General features: G+C 44.4%; 1 protein-coding gene across 1 annotated transcript in view; it reads right to left on the reverse strand.

The window, feature by feature from the left end:
• SETX (senataxin) overlaps positions 1-18,322 on the reverse strand; it is a 256,689-nt gene extending 238,367 nt beyond the window's left edge. The window contains exons 1-3 of the mRNA XM_089675124.1: positions 18,208-18,322; positions 14,456-14,643; positions 3,586-3,796 (exon numbers count right to left, since the gene is read on the reverse strand). Coding sequence (XP_089531250.1) covers positions 3,586-3,796; positions 14,456-14,635 — 391 coding nt within the window. The 5' untranslated portion in view covers positions 14,636-14,643; positions 18,208-18,322. The remainder of the gene's footprint in view (positions 1-3,585; positions 3,797-14,455; positions 14,644-18,207) is intronic.
• Between the last annotated feature and the right edge of the window lie 228 nt (positions 18,323-18,550).

The raw sequence follows: 18,550 nt of genomic DNA on the forward strand, positions 1-18,550 counted from the left end.
ATTGAGTATGCATTTCACTTGCTGGAGGGAAAACTAAGGCTACGTTCACACTAGCGTTGTGTGCAGGCGACAGAGAGGTGTTTGGGAAGCGTTTTTACCGCTCCGCAAACGCCGGACCAAACGCTTGCCAAACGCTATAGGGGCGTTTGGCAAGCGTTGGTAAAACAGCCAAGTGTGAACGAGCCCTTAAAAGGCAGAAGGGCCCATAAAAAAAAAAAAAAAAAAAAAACAACTGAAGACAGCTGCAGTTAAATCCTGGCAAAGCATCAGAAAGGAGGAAACCCAGTCTTTTATTTATGATTATATTCAATTGTCCAATTACTTTTGGTCCCATGAAAAAGGGGGGGTGGCTACTCTTAAGTGCTGTAATTCCTAAACTCTTCCTCCAATTTGGATGTACATACCCTCAAACTAAACCTGAGTGTGCGCACTTACAGCCCATAGCCATTATATAAACTATAACTTGAATATGTTTTGGTAAATACACGGAAAAAGAAAAAAAAAAAAAAAAAAAAAGAAGGATAGATAGACAGACACACATATACACACATACCAACATTGTGACTTTACTATCACTTTAACCACCTTCCGCCCGCCCTTTAGTACAAGGACGGGCGCAAGGTGGTTCTCACTGTGCATGCGCGGCTCAGGGAGCGCGCAGCATGGCGATTGCCGGTGCGCTGTGTCCCTTGGACACAGCGGATCACAGAAAGAGCCAAAGATGTCGGCTCGGTCATGTGATCAGCTGTGTCCAATCACAGCTGATCACATGTAAAACACGGAAATGCCGGTTATCGGCATTTCTCTCCTCTCGAGCTGTCACGCTGACAGAGGAGAGCCGGTAATCGGCTTTCCGCAGAGGGGACATGTACACTGATCATCAGGGCACTGATGATCAGTGTGCCCTGAAGATCAGTGTGGCCCCAGCAGTGCCACCTGTGCAGTGCTCATCAGTGCCACGTGCCAGTGCCCATCAATGCCACATATCAGTGCATACCAGTGCACATCAATGCCACATATCAGTGCCCATATGAGCTGCCTTTCAAGGTCACCCATCAATGCCAATCAGTGCAACCTACCAGTGCCACCTCATCAGTGCCCATCAGTGCCACCTATCAGTGTCTATCAGTGCAGCCTCATTAGCGCACATCAGTGGAGAAAAATCACATATTTACAAAGTTGTATAACAAACTAAGAAAAAAACTTTTTTTTCCAAAATTTTCAGTGATTTTTGGTTTAAGAAAAAATAAAATTCCCAGAGGTGAGTAAATACCACCAAAAGAAAGCTCTGTCTCAAAAAAATGATAACAATTTCATATGGGTACAGTGTTGCATGACTGCGCAATTGTCATTCAAAGTGTGACAGCGCTGAAAGCTGGAAATTGGCCTGGGCAGGAAGGGGGTATAAGTGCCCTGTAGGTTAGTGGTTAAAATACCAAGAACAGGATGTGGTCTCAAATTCTAAAATTTATTTGGGTACAGTGCTGCATGGCTAATTGTCAAAGTACGACAGTGTTAACATCAGAAAAATGGCCTGGGCAGAAAGTGGGTGAAACTGTCTGCTCTTGAAGTGGTTAGGGAAATATTAAAGGTGCAAAGATCTTTTGCAACAAAATATAGAAAGTGTATATATAGTTTGCTGGGAGATAAACTGAATCACGTTTTGTTTTACATAAGTACCCCCAATGTACTAGAACAACCAACCAACACCTCCATTACCCACTTATCTACAACCATTCTTATATAAAGGGCCAAGTAGTGAATGCTACTTTCTGCAGTGCCCTTTATACACTAGTGTTTTTTTTTTGTTTTTGTTTTTTAGCCTAAAATAAAGGCTGGATAGAAAAACACTGGTAGTAGTGTTTCTACAGTAAACATACAGGGGGGGGAAATCTACAAAAATATTATATATATATTTTATACAAAAATACAAGATAAATTATGTTTGTTTCCCCTTTTGCTTTTAAAAATGATCACAAGCGCTGTTCTCAGCTGCATAGGGGGACTGCACAACTTAAAGAGTTGGGGGTGGAGAAACAGCAATACACCGATTTTCTCAGAAAATGGCTGCGCAGGGGGGCATGTCAGCACAAGTCTAAACATTGGAGGACAGACAGGCTGTTCTCCCAGCACAGCCAGAAAACTGAGAAGGATGTGCTCTCATACCTAACATGGTCAGCTTGAAATCGGAAAGCAAGGGGACTGGCAGGAACCACCAGGTATTTCACACAATGGAACCAATACAAAGAACAGGATACATTTTAAAATAAGCACATGGTTCAACAGGCACATATCAGGAATATGAAGTGTTGGGGTAAGATTCTTTAACTTCAATTATTATCCAATTATTTTGAAAAACTAATGCTACGCTACAAATCCAAAAACCTGAGAAAATAGTAAAAGCTTTGAAGCCAAAAAAATAAATATAGAACACAGTAAAGCTTTAGAATGCTGTTCAGCTGGTTGAATCTTAGGAGGAAACAGCTGCAGAAAAACACCTGTTTAATCACTGAATGACCTTAACTCCATTTTTGTTGAAAAAAAAAAAAAAAAAAAAAAAAAAAAGAATAAACATTCCCCTCTGGGTGATTAAGTACACTGCAAGGATTTTACCAAAAATTCTGTTAGAGATTCCTACCTCTTGATATTTTGAAGAAATAGTTGCTCATCTGTGTCCATGTGCAGAGTGAATCTGTATGGGAGTGGTGTCAGAATTATCACTCAGCTTCTGCACCTGCTCGGCTCCAATAAGGAAAGTGACAGGGTCCACATCCCTTCAGACACGCTTACCCTTTGGGAGTGTCGCACCAAAAATTATATTTTTGTTGCAAGGGATGCCCAAAATCTGACTTGTATCTTAGTGCAGACTTCTGGGACAATCACATAAGCAGGAAATTACATTTCTAGGGGTGTTCTATAAGCCATCTTTGTACAGAACACCTCCAGGTAGCCATTTTACAGACAACTAAAATACTGCAGATTGAAAAAGGGAAAGAACATTTTTAATAACATTCAATCAAAATATGACTTGTTTCGCAATTTTATACATTGTTTTTAATTTCTTAGAATAATTTTTTCCCCCCACTAAAGTGGGAAAGAAAGAAAACAGCAGTTACACATTATCATACATAAATGTGTCCCTCCAATTATTGCTTACTCTATTCTATTTAACTTCAGCTCTTTCGATGTACACAGTATGCCCAAAGAGTAAGGTTCAAGCACAAGCTATACCCAGCTCCCGGCTGTACAGTGGAAGTGATCCAATGACTATCACTTTCACAGTGTGGGTGGCATGGTCCACGATCCCACTGGGAGCGCAACTACTGCCTTCAGGAGGCCGAGAGGGAGAAGACTGAGGAAAGTTCACTCCCCGATACAACCATTCGGATCTGTGCTCAGGTGGATGCTTAGGAGGGCAGCTGACAAATTAATATGCAAGCATGCTTGTTCATTTGAGCCACTGATAATTTTTGCTTTATTCTCTTTTTCAGGCTATCAAGTATATCTAGTTGGTAGAAGTTCTTTGCATTCCATTGGCCCAGATGCATTCCCAATGTTTATAATTATTTCTGGAATAGTACTTACCAACACGTTTGTCAAGAAGCAAATATGGAAACTTGAGAATCTCCAATAGTGGTACCCGGACATTGCTCTCAAAACTGCAGCCACTGTAGCCATGAAGTGGTTTCTCTCCATCTTCTTCAATTAAGTAGAGCTCATCATCCTCCTCAATCTCTTCCCGCATTGCATTTTCCATCTGCGCAATAAGCCGCGATGTCTCCAAGGTCCACAGAGACTGATAAAATTAACAAAGATATAGCAACAGCAGAAAATATATATCTCAAACTTTTGGTGCAATCAGTCATTGCTCAGATTACTGCAATATTGTGAGTTAACTGTGCGTGCACACTTTTTATAATATGCATTCATGCAGAGTCCAAACCACATAGGAAGTGGTCCCAACCGTCTCCTCTCAAATTATACTCGACTGTGACAGATTCTTCCTGCCTACTCTTGTAGAACTCCATATTTTCAGATATTTCTGCCTCCTCATACGCTACCTTACATGATCACCAATACCTTTTCTGATCCCTGCTGCCTCGTTTCCCACCCTGTCTTGCCACCAATGTTCACTGCTTCCCTACTATGCTTTTCTGCTGTCCATTGTCTAACTGCTTCCCCTCCCTTCTTGTTCTGCCTCTACCGATCCTCACTGCCTCCTCTTCCAACTATTCTGCCATTGCTGATCCCTGGGTGTCTCATATCTCATACTGTTATGTCATTGTTGATCTCCATTGCCTCATCTCCCACTCCTTTTTTCGTCATTGATCTCTACTGCCTCCTCACCCATTATGTCCTGCCATCACTGATCCCCTCTTTATCCTCTCCCATCCTGTGTTGCAGTTACTAAGCCTCACTGATTACTTGCCCATCCTGTCTGGTCATCACTGAACCCCACTGCCTTATTTCCCATTCTGTTCTGCTATCACCGAATCACACTGCCTCCTCTCCCATCCATTTCCACCATAAATTATACCATCTGCCTCCTCTCACATCTTGCTCTGTCATTACCAATAATCGCGGTCTTTTCTCCCATCTAATTCTGCCACCATTGATCCCTGCTCGCTTCTCTCCTATCCTGTTTTGCCATCACTGATCCTTGCCACTTCCTCCCATACCATTCTGCACCTACTGATTCCTGCTGACTCCTCCCTCTTGTCCTGCTGTCATTGATTTTCAATTCATTCTCTACTATCCTATTCTGCCAATTTAGAACCCAATTATCTCTTCTACCATCACTGGGCTCTGCTGTCTCATCTCCCATCCTCATCTCTCATCACCAATCCCCACGGTCTTCTATCCCACCCTTCATCAAAGATCACAGCTGCCACCTGTCCTGTCCCATTTCACCATCACCACCTGTGTTCTCTCCCATTTTGTTCTGCCATGAACAATCCCCTCTGCATACTTTTGCATCCTGCTCTGCCATTGTTAATCTCCACAGCCACCTCTTTAATCCCGTTTTGTATTCATTAACCACCCTGCTGCCTCTCCCATCCTGTTCTTCCATTGTGGAGCCAGACTGCTTCCTCTCCCATCCTGTTTTGCTGCCATTGATCACCATGGCTGCCTTTTCAATCCGGTACTGCTGTCACTGATCCCTGCAGCAACCTCTCCTCATCCTTTCATATTGGGTCTTACTGTTGCTGATCCCCACTGCCTCCTCTTCCACCCTGTTTTGACATTGCTGAACCTTGCTGCCCCCTCCCCAATGCTGGTCCACTGTAACAGATTCTAATGGCCTTATCTCAAACTCCATTCTTTTATCACCAAAATAAATATTCCCATTCCACTATAACCAAACCCTGCTGCATCTTCTCACAATCAGCTCCGCGACTGTAGATTTTTACATGTTCAATTCTGTCATCACTGGTCCTGCTCCTCACCAACTCTGCTCCACTTTCATCTGGCTCCTCTGCCATGACTCATCTCTTCCTCCTCTTCCATCCTGTTTTGCCATCACAATTCTTGCTTCCTATTCCATTATTCTATCCTGCACTGCTGTCACTAATCACCACTGCTTCCTCTCCCACCTGTCTCCTCTCCCATTGTTTTCTGCGGGCACAAAATCTGCACTACTTCCTCTCTCATCTTGTTCTGACATTGCTGATATCCACCTCCTGCACATCCCATTTTGCCATCACTGTTCCCTGCTCCCTCCTTCCCAATCTTGTTTTGCCATCACTGATCCTCAAGGCTCCCTCTCCTATCCTGTTTTGCCATTGCAGATACCTGCTGCCTCCTGTCTCTAACCCTTGCTGCCTTATCTCCCATCTTTTGCTGCCAGTTCTGATCCCCACCATCTCCTCTCTATCTATTGTACCATCATTGAACCCTGATACCTTCTTTACCAAGATGGTCTATTGTCACCAATCTCCACTGCCTCCTGTCCCACTGTTGATGATCATAGTTGCCTCCTCTCCCAGCCTGTTCTGCTATCAATAACCCCACCTGCCTCCTCTTAAATACTGGTCTACAGTCATATTGCCTCTCTCCCCCCCCCCCCCCCCCCCCATCTTGTTTTGCCTTCAGAAGTCCCCACTGCCTCCTCTTCAATCCTGTGACTCTACACAAAACTGACCATGCTGGTGCCTCCCCATCCTGTTCTGATGTCACTGATCCCAGCTCCATCCTCTCTGATCCTGTTCTGCCATCACCGATTTCCTTGGCTTCCTCTCACCCTGTTTTGTCTTCACTGAACCCTGCTGCCTCCTCTCCTATACTTCCAAAAATAGTCCTTGTTGCCACCTCTCCCATCCCGTTTTGCCGATTTTAAACCTGACTGACTTTTCTCCCATCACCAATCTCTGCTCCCTCCTGTTCTATCCTATTTTGCTGTCGCTGAACCTTGAAGCTTCCTCTCCTATCCTGGTCTTCTATAACTGATCCCCACTGTCTGCTCCCTCTTATCTTTGCTGCCTTCTCTTCCATTCTCTTTTGATACTTCTGATCCCTGCTGCCTCTTCTCTACTCTTGTTCTAACATCACTGAACCCTTTTCAACCATGGTAATCTGTTGTCGCCAATACTCTCGGCTTCCTCTCTCATCCTGTTCCACTGTCAAGGATCACAGCTGCCTCCTCTTCCATCTTGTCCTGCTCTGCACACAGTGACCATGCTGCCATCTCTCTGATCCTCACTCCCTCCTCTCTGATCCTATTCTGCCCTCAATGACTTCCATTGCTTCCTCTTCAGTCCTGTCATCACTGATCCCCAGTACCTCCCCTCCTATTCTGTTCTGACATCACTGATACCTGCTCCTCCTCTCTAATCCTGTTACACCGATTCAAGCTGCCTTACCTCACATCCCATTCTATCATCTCTGATTCCCGCTACCCCATGTATAAGCGCACTATAGTCAAACCAAACAGTTGTTCTACTGTCCAGCCATCACCGATCAACACCTGCCTCCTCCCCCATCTTGTTATGACAAAACCAATACCTGCAGCCACCACTCTAATCTTGGTCCACTGTAATAGAATCTGGTACACTTCACAACCCATTCTTGGATCTCTGATCTCTTCTATCCCATGAAATATATCACTACGTCCTCAGGGGATGCCTTCCAGGGAGTATGGACACGGATAACTGCTCCGATGCTTGACGAGCAAATGTCTAGCATCTTAAAAATGATTCACACACTATCCTATGAGTTCCCATGTTGCACCCAGCTTGCTCCAGTCACCTATGATTGCTACCTGCGGCACTTCCAAGTCCAAAAAGCCCTTTTTCTTACAATCTCCCAACCTTTCCTACCTTCCCTCTTCTTTTCTATTTATCTTTTGAATTTTTGTTAGTGAGCTGGGGGTAACCCCCTTGGAGGGGACCCACTTTAGGTCATGATGACCCTACCCTGCGGTAACAGTTCATTTCTATTGTTTGCTACTATTTACCAGCCCTATGGCTCAGAGTTGCCTAGAATTGGCTACAATGCATATATACTCTTGCACTGGCTTTTGTAACCCTACTCAAATATCTGACCCCTGGGTGGGCGACATGTGAGCAGGTCTTTTTTTTTTTCTTGCTGAACCACAACACAAATATTGAAATAGAGATCTCACTACACTATACCCCTGCTTTACCTTCTCAGAATCCACTCCACCGCCAATTATCGTTATTGGTCACCTTACATCCCATTCGATCATTACTGGTCCTCCCCCCTCCAACTCTGCTCCACAAAAAAATAAACCAATAATAACCCTACGCTGCCACCTAATGAACAGCCCTTATTCAAGTTGTTAGCACCAAAATGTGTTTCACACACTACCACAGTAAAAAACAAAAAACAGTGAGGGTTACTTACTAATACTGGAGAGTGCAGATCCACATATAAAACCAACTTCCAGGTTTTATTGGCAAAGCTTAATTGAACGAGCTGAAGTTAGACGCTAATTGGATATCATGCACCGCTGCACCAGTTTTAATAAATCTACCCCAGTGTGACACTTTCAAAAAACATAACTAAATGCAGGCCATAGACTGTTCGTTTATCGGATGATTTTTCGCCCGAAACAAATCGGCCAATTTTTGCACCGTTAGTGGGGCAATGTCATCGGCAGATTTTCGCGGTTCCTCCTCATTTCTGTTATCGCTCATGCTGGCAAAATTTGCAAAAAACGGCCGATTTTCGCAATCATTGGTGGCAACAGAACGACCGAGGTTTAATTTTTTGGCCCACAAACGAACCATTTATGGCCTGCAAAAAGTATAACAATTGTGTTAAAAAAATATATATCAAGTGAAACAGACAATAACACAAAATTACTATGACATGCAATAGAATACATCACATAAATGTTTATCCAGTTACGGATTGTGAAATCAGCATACCCCAATCTAAAGTTGGATTAGAACATACTGTACATTCAAAAATTTAAAAAAATTTGAGTGGCGAGATCACAGCTATTCATACATGATACATTGCATCCCGATTGGACCTCTGAGAAAAATCCAATCAGGATGCAACACATTCGATGGGAAAAGCTGTGATGTCACTACACTACCCGGCGCCCGCCCAGAGTACTTTGGCTGTGGATCCCAGGCTGCAGGGGGACCAACACAGATGGAAAGCGACTCCAGGGACTAGAGTATTTATCTACATGTCAATTTTATTGCGAGTGTTTTGTATTACATCTTTTAATAAATATATGTTAATAGACAGCACTATGGAGCCTTTTTCTTGCGTTTTTCCTTCTCTCCAATCCTGTTTTGCCATCACTGATCCTTGCTGCTTCCTCTCCCGTACTGTACCCGTTGATTCTTGCTGCCTCCTCTCTCTTGTCCTGCTGCCACAGATTTCCACTGCATTCTCTCCTATCCGGTTTTGCCAATTTGGAACCCAACTGCTTCCACTACCATACAGTGGGGAAAATAAATAATTTGATTCCCTGCAGATTTTGTAAGTTTGCCCACTTAAAGAAATGAAGGGTCTATAATTTTTATCATAGGTGTATTTTTAGTGACAGAGACAGAATATCAACCACGAATCCAGGAAAAAAAAAAAAAAACCCACAACCAAAATAAAACAAAAAAACACATGCAACAAATGTTGTAAATGGAGTTGCAGTGAGTAAAATGAGCAGTTCATCCCCAAGCAAAACATGGCTTAGTACTTGGTGGAGAAACCCTTGTTGGCAAGCACAAGGGAAGACATTTCTTGTGGTTGGTTACCAGGTTTGAACACACCTCAGCAGGGATTTTGATCCACTCTATAGATATTCTCCATAGCCTTAAGGTTTCTTGGCTGTTGCTTGGCAACTCGAAGTTTCAGCTCCCTCCATAATTCTTGAATCTTGAAATTGGCTAGGCCACACCGTGACCTTAATGTGCTTTTCTCGAGCCACTCCTTTGTTGTCTTGGTGGTATGTTTTAGATCATTGTCATGATGGAAGACCCATCCATGACCCATCTTCAGTGTTCTGGCAGAGGGAAGAAGGTTCTCATCCAAAATTTTACAATATATGACCCCATCTATTGGCCCCTCAATTTGGCAAAGTCGGCCTGTATCATTGGCAGAGAAACAGCCCCAAAGCATGTTTCTATCTCCTGTAGGGATGGGGTTCTTAGGGTCATAGTCAGCATTTTTCTTCCTCCAAACACGGCAAGTGGAGTTAATGCCAAAGCACTCAATCTTGGTCTCATCTGACTACAGCACTTTCTCCCAATCATTCTCTGAATCATTTAATGTTCATTGGCAATCTTCAGACTGGCCTGTACATGTGCTTGCTATAGGAGAGAGACCTTGCGGGCACTGCAGGATTTCAATCCATGGCGATGTATTGTGTTACCAATGGTTTGTTTGTCTTGAAAACATTCGCAAGCTCCTTCCTTGCAGTTTTGGGCTGATCTCTCACTTTTCTTATGAACATCCTTATCCCATGAGGCAAAATTTTGCATGGCGCTCCAGACCAAGGGTGATTGATGGATATTTTGTATTTCTTCCATTTGCAAATAAGCGCTCCAACAGTTTCCTTCTCACCAAGCTTCTTGCTAATGGTCTTGTAACCAATTCCAGCTTTGTGCAGCTCTACAATCTTGTCCCTGACATCATTTGACAGCTCTTTGGTCTTGCCCATGGTAGTGAGGTTTGAATGGGAGAAAGATTCTGTGGACAGGTGTCTTTTATAAACATAAGTTGTTGTTAGGAGCACCTTCCTAAATTGACAGGACTAATCTGTGTACTACATGAGCACATAGCCAGTCTGTGGGAGCCAGAATTGTCGGTTGGTAAGGGATCAAATCCTTATTTTACTCACTGAACTGCAACTCAATTTAGAACATTTGTAACATGCTTTTTTTGTCTGCATTTTTGGTTGATATTCTGGCTCTATCATTTAAAATACACCTATGATAAAATTATAGACTCTTCGTTTCTTTGTATGTGGGCAAACTTCCAAAATCTGCAGGGGATCAAATATTTACTTCTCCACTGTAACTGGGCTCTGCTGCTTCCTCTCCCATCCTCATCTCTCATCACCAATCCCTACTGCCTTCTGTCCCATCCTCCATCAAAGAACACAGCTGCCACCTGTCCTGTTTCACCATCAATGATCCCAACTGCCTCCTATTCCATTTTGTTCTGCCACTGACAATCACTCTGCATCCTTTCACAGCCTGCTCTGCCATTGTTAATCCCCACAGCCTCCTTTTTAATCCTGTTTTGCATTCATTAACCACTCTGCTGCCTCTCCCATCCTGTTCTGCCATTGCTAACCCCCACTCCCTCCTATTTGATCCTGTTTTGTCATCACCGATCTCCGTTTTGCTGCCAATTGTCTCTGTGACTTCCACTCCAATCCATTCCTGCTGTCACCGATCCCTGTTGCCTCCTCTTCCTTCCTTTTTTGCCGTCATTAATCTCCACTGCCTCCTCTCCCATCCTGTTCTGACATCACTGATCCTTTCTGCCTCCTCCCCAGTCTTGGTCCACTGTATCTCATTCTAATGACTTTCTATCTCTGATAGAAAGATCTCACTCCATATAACCAAGCCCTGCTTCATCTTCTCACAATCAGCTCCACCACTGCAGATTCTTACTGATCCTATTCTGTCATTACTGATCCTGCTCCTCACCAACTCTGCTCCACTGTCATCTGACTCATCCCCTGTCATTAACTCATCTCTTCCATTCTGTTTTGCCATCAAAATCCTTGTTGCTTCCTATCACATCCTGCACTACTGTCACTAATCACCCCTGCTTCCTCTCCCACCTACTGTCTTCTCTCCCATCATTTTCTGCAGGCATGGATCAGAGCTACCTCCTCTCTTACCCTGTTCTGACATTACTGATATCCGCTGCCTCCTTGCCAATCCTGGTCCACTTCACCAGACTAAAGCTGCCTTACTCTACGTCACATTCTCCGATTCCTGCTAAAGTACGTAATATTTCACTCCACTATAACCAAACCCTGCTGCATCGCCTTACAATCTGCTCCAAAACTAGTGAAATTTACTAGTCGTCTAAATCCCATTCTTTCATTATTGGTCCTCTTACTCTCCAATTATGCTGCACTGTAACCAATTTCTTCTGCCTCCTCTCCCATCTTATTTTGCCATCACAATCCCTGCTACCTTCTCTCCCATTCGGTTCTGTGATCACTGATCTCCACCGACTCATCTCCAACCCCGATTTGACGTCACTGACCACAATGCTTTCTATCTCATCTGGTTTTTCCACCACCGATCCCTGCTGCCTCCCCTCCTATCCTGTTCTACCACTGCAGATCACCACCACCTTCTCCCTCATCCTGCCCAGCCATCATTAATCTCTGCTGCTTCCTCTCCCTTACTATCCTGCCTTGGCGGATGCCCCCTGCTTCCTCTGCTATTCCGTGTTGCAGTCAATGACTCCTCTTCCATTCTATCCTGCCATCAATAAACCCTACTGCCTTTTCTCCAATGCAGTTCTGCTAAATCTGATCCTTGCTGTCCCCCTCCCAAATCCTGGTCCACTAGCATATTATTGCTACTTTGCCTCACATCCCATAATTCTCTGATAGTGTAATCTCACTCTACTATAACCAATCCCTGTAGCATCTTCTCACAGTCCACTCCAACAAGGATACTTACAGTTATCCTTACAGCCTGTTCTTTCATCAGTTGTCCTCCCTCTGCTCTACAGTACTAAATTTTTTCAGCCTCTCTCCCATCTTGCTCCACCCTCATCGATCTCTGCTGTACACCTGTTCCGCATTCATTAACCACACTGCCACCTCTCCCACCTTGTTTGGCCATCTCTGATCCATACTTCCACTTCTCCTATCCTGTTCTGCTGTCACTCATCTCCGCTGTCACCTCTCTCACACTGTTGTACCATCACAAATCTTTGTTGCTTTTTCCCTGTCCTGGGATTTTTTATATTGTCTGTTTTGATTGAAGTGCACAGAGTGGTTTACTTCACAGCGATATATATTTTTACATGCATGCTATGTTCTAATCCAGTTTCAAATTGGGGTATGCGGATTTCACAAACTATAATTGGATGCACATTTAGGTGACACATAATATAGCATGTCAGATTTTTATGATTTGGTAGGTCTCACATTATGATTTTTCACATAATTGTCACTATGTATTTTGAAAGCACCACACTGTATTTTGTTTACTTTTGTTAACTCTGTTCCACTGTCACGGATTTCCTCCTGCTCTCCCCCCTAAAACCCTACTACACTGACTTATTCCCACTGCCTCCTGTCCCATCTTGCTGTTGCAGATATCTGCTGCTTAATATCCCATTCTGTTCTGCAGTCACTGTTCTGCCATTATTGAGCTCCCTGCCTCCTCTTCCTCCCCGTTTTACCATAACTGATCCTCACTGGCATCACTAACCCCTGCTTCTTCTACCATCATGCTCTACTGATTTTGACCTCCACTGCCTCCTCTCCCATCTCATTCTGCCATCACCAATCCCTGCTCCCCCCATTCCTGTTTTTCCCTCATTGCCTCTTCTCCCATCTTGTTCTGCTGTTATCAATAGTCCCTGCTTTCTCTCTCATCCTGCTCTGCAGTCACTGATCTCTGCTGCATCCTCTCTCATCCCATTGACAATGATCTCAGCTGCCTCCTCTCCCATCCTGCCTCACTGATCCACACTGTCTGCTTTTTAGTTGGGTTTTGCCATCACTGATCCTCGCTGTCTCCTTTCCAACCATGTTCTGTAGTCACTGATCCCTGTAACCTACCTTCTAATCCTGGTCCATTTTAACAGATTCAAGCTTCCTTACTTCATGACCCATTCTTTGTCCTTTAATCCCGGCTAATATCCTAATACTCGCACTCTGCTATTACCAATCCCTGCTACATGATTTCCCAACCCTACCACTACTGATATTTATCGGTCCCCTTACATCCCACTCTATCAAATCCAATTCTGAAATTTCTTCTGCCATTCCTTATACCCCATTCTGCTGTGACCGATTTACGTGCATTCCATTCTGCCATCACTAATATCCAACATCTCCCCCTCCCATCCTACTCGAGTGTCACAGATTCATGCTCTGCTTTTTCCAATCCTGCTCCAAGATCATTGATTCCTGCAACTTTCTATCTCATCCTGCTTAATTATCACAGCTTTCATTGTGCTTCAACGCTCCTTATCCTGCTCCACCATCCCGGTTCTTCAATGCCTTCTATCCAATCCATCAGTGGTCTCTACTTGATCTGCTCTTACCCTATTATAACACTTGTTGCCTCTCTGTTAAGATGCATTATTGTCCCTGATCTCTGATGTCTTTCCTCTTTTCAGCCCCCCTGCTCAAACACAAATCTTTGTCCCTTATATTTCCAGACATTTAAACAGATTTTTTTTTTCTGCCACCTCCACTGTTCTTTACACCCCTTTCAATGCCTTTTTGCTTGTCACACATGAAGCCTCTGACACTAGCAACTCCACTAACATGAATTATATCCTCAGTGCTTAACATTCCCCCCCCCCAACCCAAGTTAAACTACAAGGGGGCGGTGAACTGCCTTAGAAAATTAACTAAAAAGTGTTCCCCATCTATGGTGTCCAACACTGAAGATAAGCTTAGTCACCAAGTATCACACCTCCTGTGTCCCCTCTTCTACCTAAACTCAAATAATGAACGTTCTCACCTGAAATCAGCACCTTTGCCAATCTTAAGATAAAAGTGCAACTTGAAAAAGGCCTGGATTCTTTCTTAGATACACAGAATATAACTGGATACTAAAATTTATAGGTAAAGCTGGCAATATCCGATTGCCTCTTTTTTTTTTCTAATGGTTGAACTGGATGACTTGTCTTTTTTTTAGCCAGGCTAACTATGTAACTATGTCAAAGATGTTATAATGACATTCACCTATTTTGGATCATAGGAGCCCAATAATTTATGTTATTTTCATGAGGTATTCACATTTTCTTTCAAACTGATGTCTACCTTGTGAAGCTGTGGAACTTCATCTCTGGCTTTATGGTATTCCACCACACATTCCATGCAGTAGTTGAGGTCATCATTGGCACTAATAAAATCCTCATTTTGTAATCCTTTGACAGCATAGCTCTTTAGCAGTTCTGCAGCGACAGAACCTCCAGGTGTGCACCAGCGACAGGTGCTCATTATCCTGTCTGTGAAAGACAATCGATAAGTTTCATGAGACCTATGAATCCTGTAACATTATCCAAACCAAACAGTTACAACTAACTTAAAGTGGAGCTCTACCCAAAAGGGGAAAGTTTCACTTTAACGCCTAGTGTCCAGCTCCCAGTTTGTGAATTGGCACCTTATGGGAGCAGGGGATACCCAAATTTGACAGGTACCCCCTCCCACTTCTGCTGCAGTCGCCTAGGCAACCTGCGGCTCTCCAGCTGTTGAAGGACTACAAGTTCCATCATGCCTCTGCAAGTCATAGCAGTAACTGTCAGTTTTGTAATGTTGCAATGCCTCATGGGAAATGTAGTTCCACAACAGCTAGAGAGCCGCAGGTTGCCTACCCCTGGCCTAGGTGACTGGAAGCAGAAGTTGCCCCCCCACCCTCCTTCCCCACGGTCTTCTGGGACACGTGACAGGTCCCAGAAAACTACGGAATCAGTCACAAACTGTTACAGCCAGGCGCTCACACTGAAGATGCCAGGGACACAGGATGGGCAGTGAATGCTGCTGTGAGAACGTCGGATTGAGGGACAGGTGAGTGAGTGTTTTGTAAAAGTCAGCAGCTACAGTTTTTGACTGGAGCTCCACTTTAATGCAACAGCTGGAAGTGGAAAGACATGAAGTGATGGTACACCTCACCAACAAGGACACAGACAAAAACTAAACCAAATTTTAAGAAGAAAGGGTTAGAATTTCTGACAGAGTCTGTTGCCTAGGGAACGTTCAAACCCCCATTTATTCTGAGTGTTAGCAGCACAAAAATGAAGGAAAAGCTCCCGAATCGGGCAAAAAAAAAAAAAAAAACTCTTCCCTACAGCAGCCAAAACTAAGAAAAAAAGTCTGGTTGGAATTGGGCAATAAAACTGAAGTGCTGGCAAACTGCTAAATACGCAGATAATATACATACAAGGGAGTGGTTTGCCTGCCACAGGATTTGTATTTCTGTCCAGTCTTGAGATTTGCACAGCTCTGTCACACAGCACAGCCTTGTTTGGCAGGGCACAGTTAAAGCTTAAAAAAACGCACTTACAAAATGTAACCAACATTGCCGCTACCTCTGGAAAACAATCTGCGTTGGATCAGTTTTCAAAAGGTATTAAATGTGCAGCTCAAAAGGACGCCTCCTCACTGCATGTTTTAACTCTTGAAAAAAAATGTAGAGCTGCACCGCAAACACGTGCATTACATGTGGTTGCAGAGCAGTTGCACTGCAGCCCCAGTTACTTGAAGAGATTACACTTGGTGGTGCTAATGTCCACAGAACATGACCTTTGGTCTAATTTTTGCAGCAGTGCACAGCAGTAAATATGAACCAGTAAGGCCATTGGCGTTGTTAACTTGTGATTGGTAATTTGGCACGGGAAGGCTAGATTGCGATTCAACTATTTTTATGGCCCCTTTAAACAGGACCTTACAAATTCTGTCCTTTCTTGGCACATGACTGGACAGTGAAAGGAGAAGCAGCAGAAAACTGAGATCATCTCTCTCACCCCTCCTTCTGTCAGCACGCTCCTTAGCGCATTAGCTCCTGGTATGGCTCCTCCCTCTCCATCTGAGCTCTGCTTTATAGGGCAATCAGGCCAATTAAATGGCTGGAATTTCAGGAATGCATTCCAGGACAAAAATACGTAAACATTGCATGTTTTGCAGGTGTGAAAGTGACATATTTCACATTTAAAGCGGAAGTGATGCAATGTTCTTTTGCTTCTGCTGTGTGATGACACACCTAGCTAACAAGTGGGAAGCCTCACTTTTGTCATTCACTGCGTGCGCTGCTAGTAATACGGAGTCATGTCAGAGCTTACTGAGCTTCAAAGAGGGTAAATTATGGTGCCTGCTTAGCTGGTGCCTCAAGTTGCCAATTTATTGGTGGTGTCGGGAGGTGCAGTGTCAAAAGGTTATGACAGCATATAGTTTCCAGGAAAATGTCATCTGATAAGCATAAGCACGGTCCACATGGTAAACTGACCGAAAGAGAAGAGGACACTGCGCAGGATTAAAAAAAAAGTGACTGCAGAGTTCAATTTCAGTCTTCCAATGCCCGTGTCCACAAAACCTGTTTGGAAAGAACTCCATCAGCAAAACATTAATGGGCAAGCTGCAAATGTCAAACCACAAGTGACCGACATTAATGCTCAGAAGAGGAGAGAGTGGTGCAACATCCATAAATCATGGACCATCGATTAATGGAAGACTCTAATATGGTCCAATGAATCAAGGTTCACACTGTTCCCAACTACCAGCCGTGTTTACGTGTGGCAAACACCATCCCAAGCTTACGACCAGGGCTGTCTTGTGGCAACGGTAAAGCATGGTGGTAGCGCAATCATGGTTTGAGCAGCCATATCTTGGAATTCTGCAGGCCCCATCCTCACCTTGAAAGGGAGAATCACCGCCAGCAACTATGTACACATTCTGGCTGATAATGTGCACCCCATGGTGTATACATTGTTTCCCCGAAAACAGCGCCATTTACCAAGATGATAGTGCTCAGTTTCACACAGCTGTTGTCAAACCGTGGTTTGAGGAGCATGCAGATGATGTCTTGCACCCTCTCTGGGTGCCGTAGTTGCAGACGTCAATATCATAGAGCCACTATAGCCAATTGTGGAGAACAAGGTTCGGGCACGGTTTCTGCCTCCGGCATCTCTATGTGAAATGCAGCAATTTTTCCATGAAGAGCGGTATCAGATTCCATTATCCACCATCAAAGACTTATGATTGTCAAATCCCAGAAGAAATCAGGCGGTTTTGGATGCCAAAAGGTAGCCAAACACCTTACTCGTTAACGATTTTGCTCTTCCATATTTTTGTCCAAACCCTGTATTTACGATGACAGAACCACACTCAGGTGTAGCTTTTCTATCATTCTGGGGTTCCTGTATCCTTCTACACCCGAAGGCTGCATTCACACAGCGAGAACAAGAGCCTCTGCTTGCGATTCTGGCAGCATTTACTTCATGGGCTGCCCTATGGGCAATAGTCTCCCAAAATGTTCACACACCTGGATCGTGGCAGAATTGCATCACATTTGGGGTGACATTAAAGAAAAAAGGCACCCGAAAGCGTATTGTGTGTTCTGCTGCAGTTTGTGATTCATGGAGATTCAGCCAGCAATCTCTGCTATGAGAGCTCCATGGGACGGGCTGTCCCCTTCTACATAACAACCAAATGGGGTCATTGTGACCCTCTGGATTCAACACTTCTCCAAACCAAGCATGTGACCGATCACCCCTGACCCTTCTCTGACTTCCTGGATGAATGGAACTCTTCCAGATGTACAGCTGGAGGAGAATGTTAGAAAGCAGCCATGACAGGCCACTTCACCCTCCTGGTACAGTGATCAGGTGAGGAGCTCACACATGGGGGACACAGGAAGAAGTCACCTTCCTAATGACAGGTCCGCTTTCATCCCTGCCAGCTATGCAGTCCCGTCACCTCTAATAGCCTCCCCCTCCACCTGCGTCACCACCTTTCCCGGGTCACTCAGACTCTTTGCAACACTTGTCCTCAGCTCGTCGCCTTCCTACTCCCCTCACCTCCGTGTTGTTCTCCTCAGCCCTCTTCCGCCATAACTTTCCTTGACGTTACCGCAAATAACAGCCCGTACTCCCTCACGCTTAACGCAGCCTGCGGCGCTCCTCCCCCCGGAAGTGACCTAGTGGCGCCGCTCTGTTTATTTGCAGTCCGAGAAGTTTTTATCCGTCCCGCCTGCACCGCGTGTCAGAGCTGAGACTGGAGTCCACGCCCAACTTGCTGCCCTTTCAACCCCCCCCATACTCAGTGCTGTACAGAGTGCAAGCAGGCCATTCACAAAGTGGTATCTTATCGCAAGGCAAGATACCTCACAGGCTCCATTCACAAAGTGGTATCTTATCGCAA

This window comes from Staurois parvus, unplaced genomic scaffold, assembly GCF_062004578.1.
Source record: "Staurois parvus isolate SC_StPar_1 unplaced genomic scaffold, SC_StPar_1.0 ptg000154l, whole genome shotgun sequence".
Lineage (NCBI taxonomy): Eukaryota > Metazoa > Chordata > Amphibia > Anura > Ranidae > Staurois > Staurois parvus.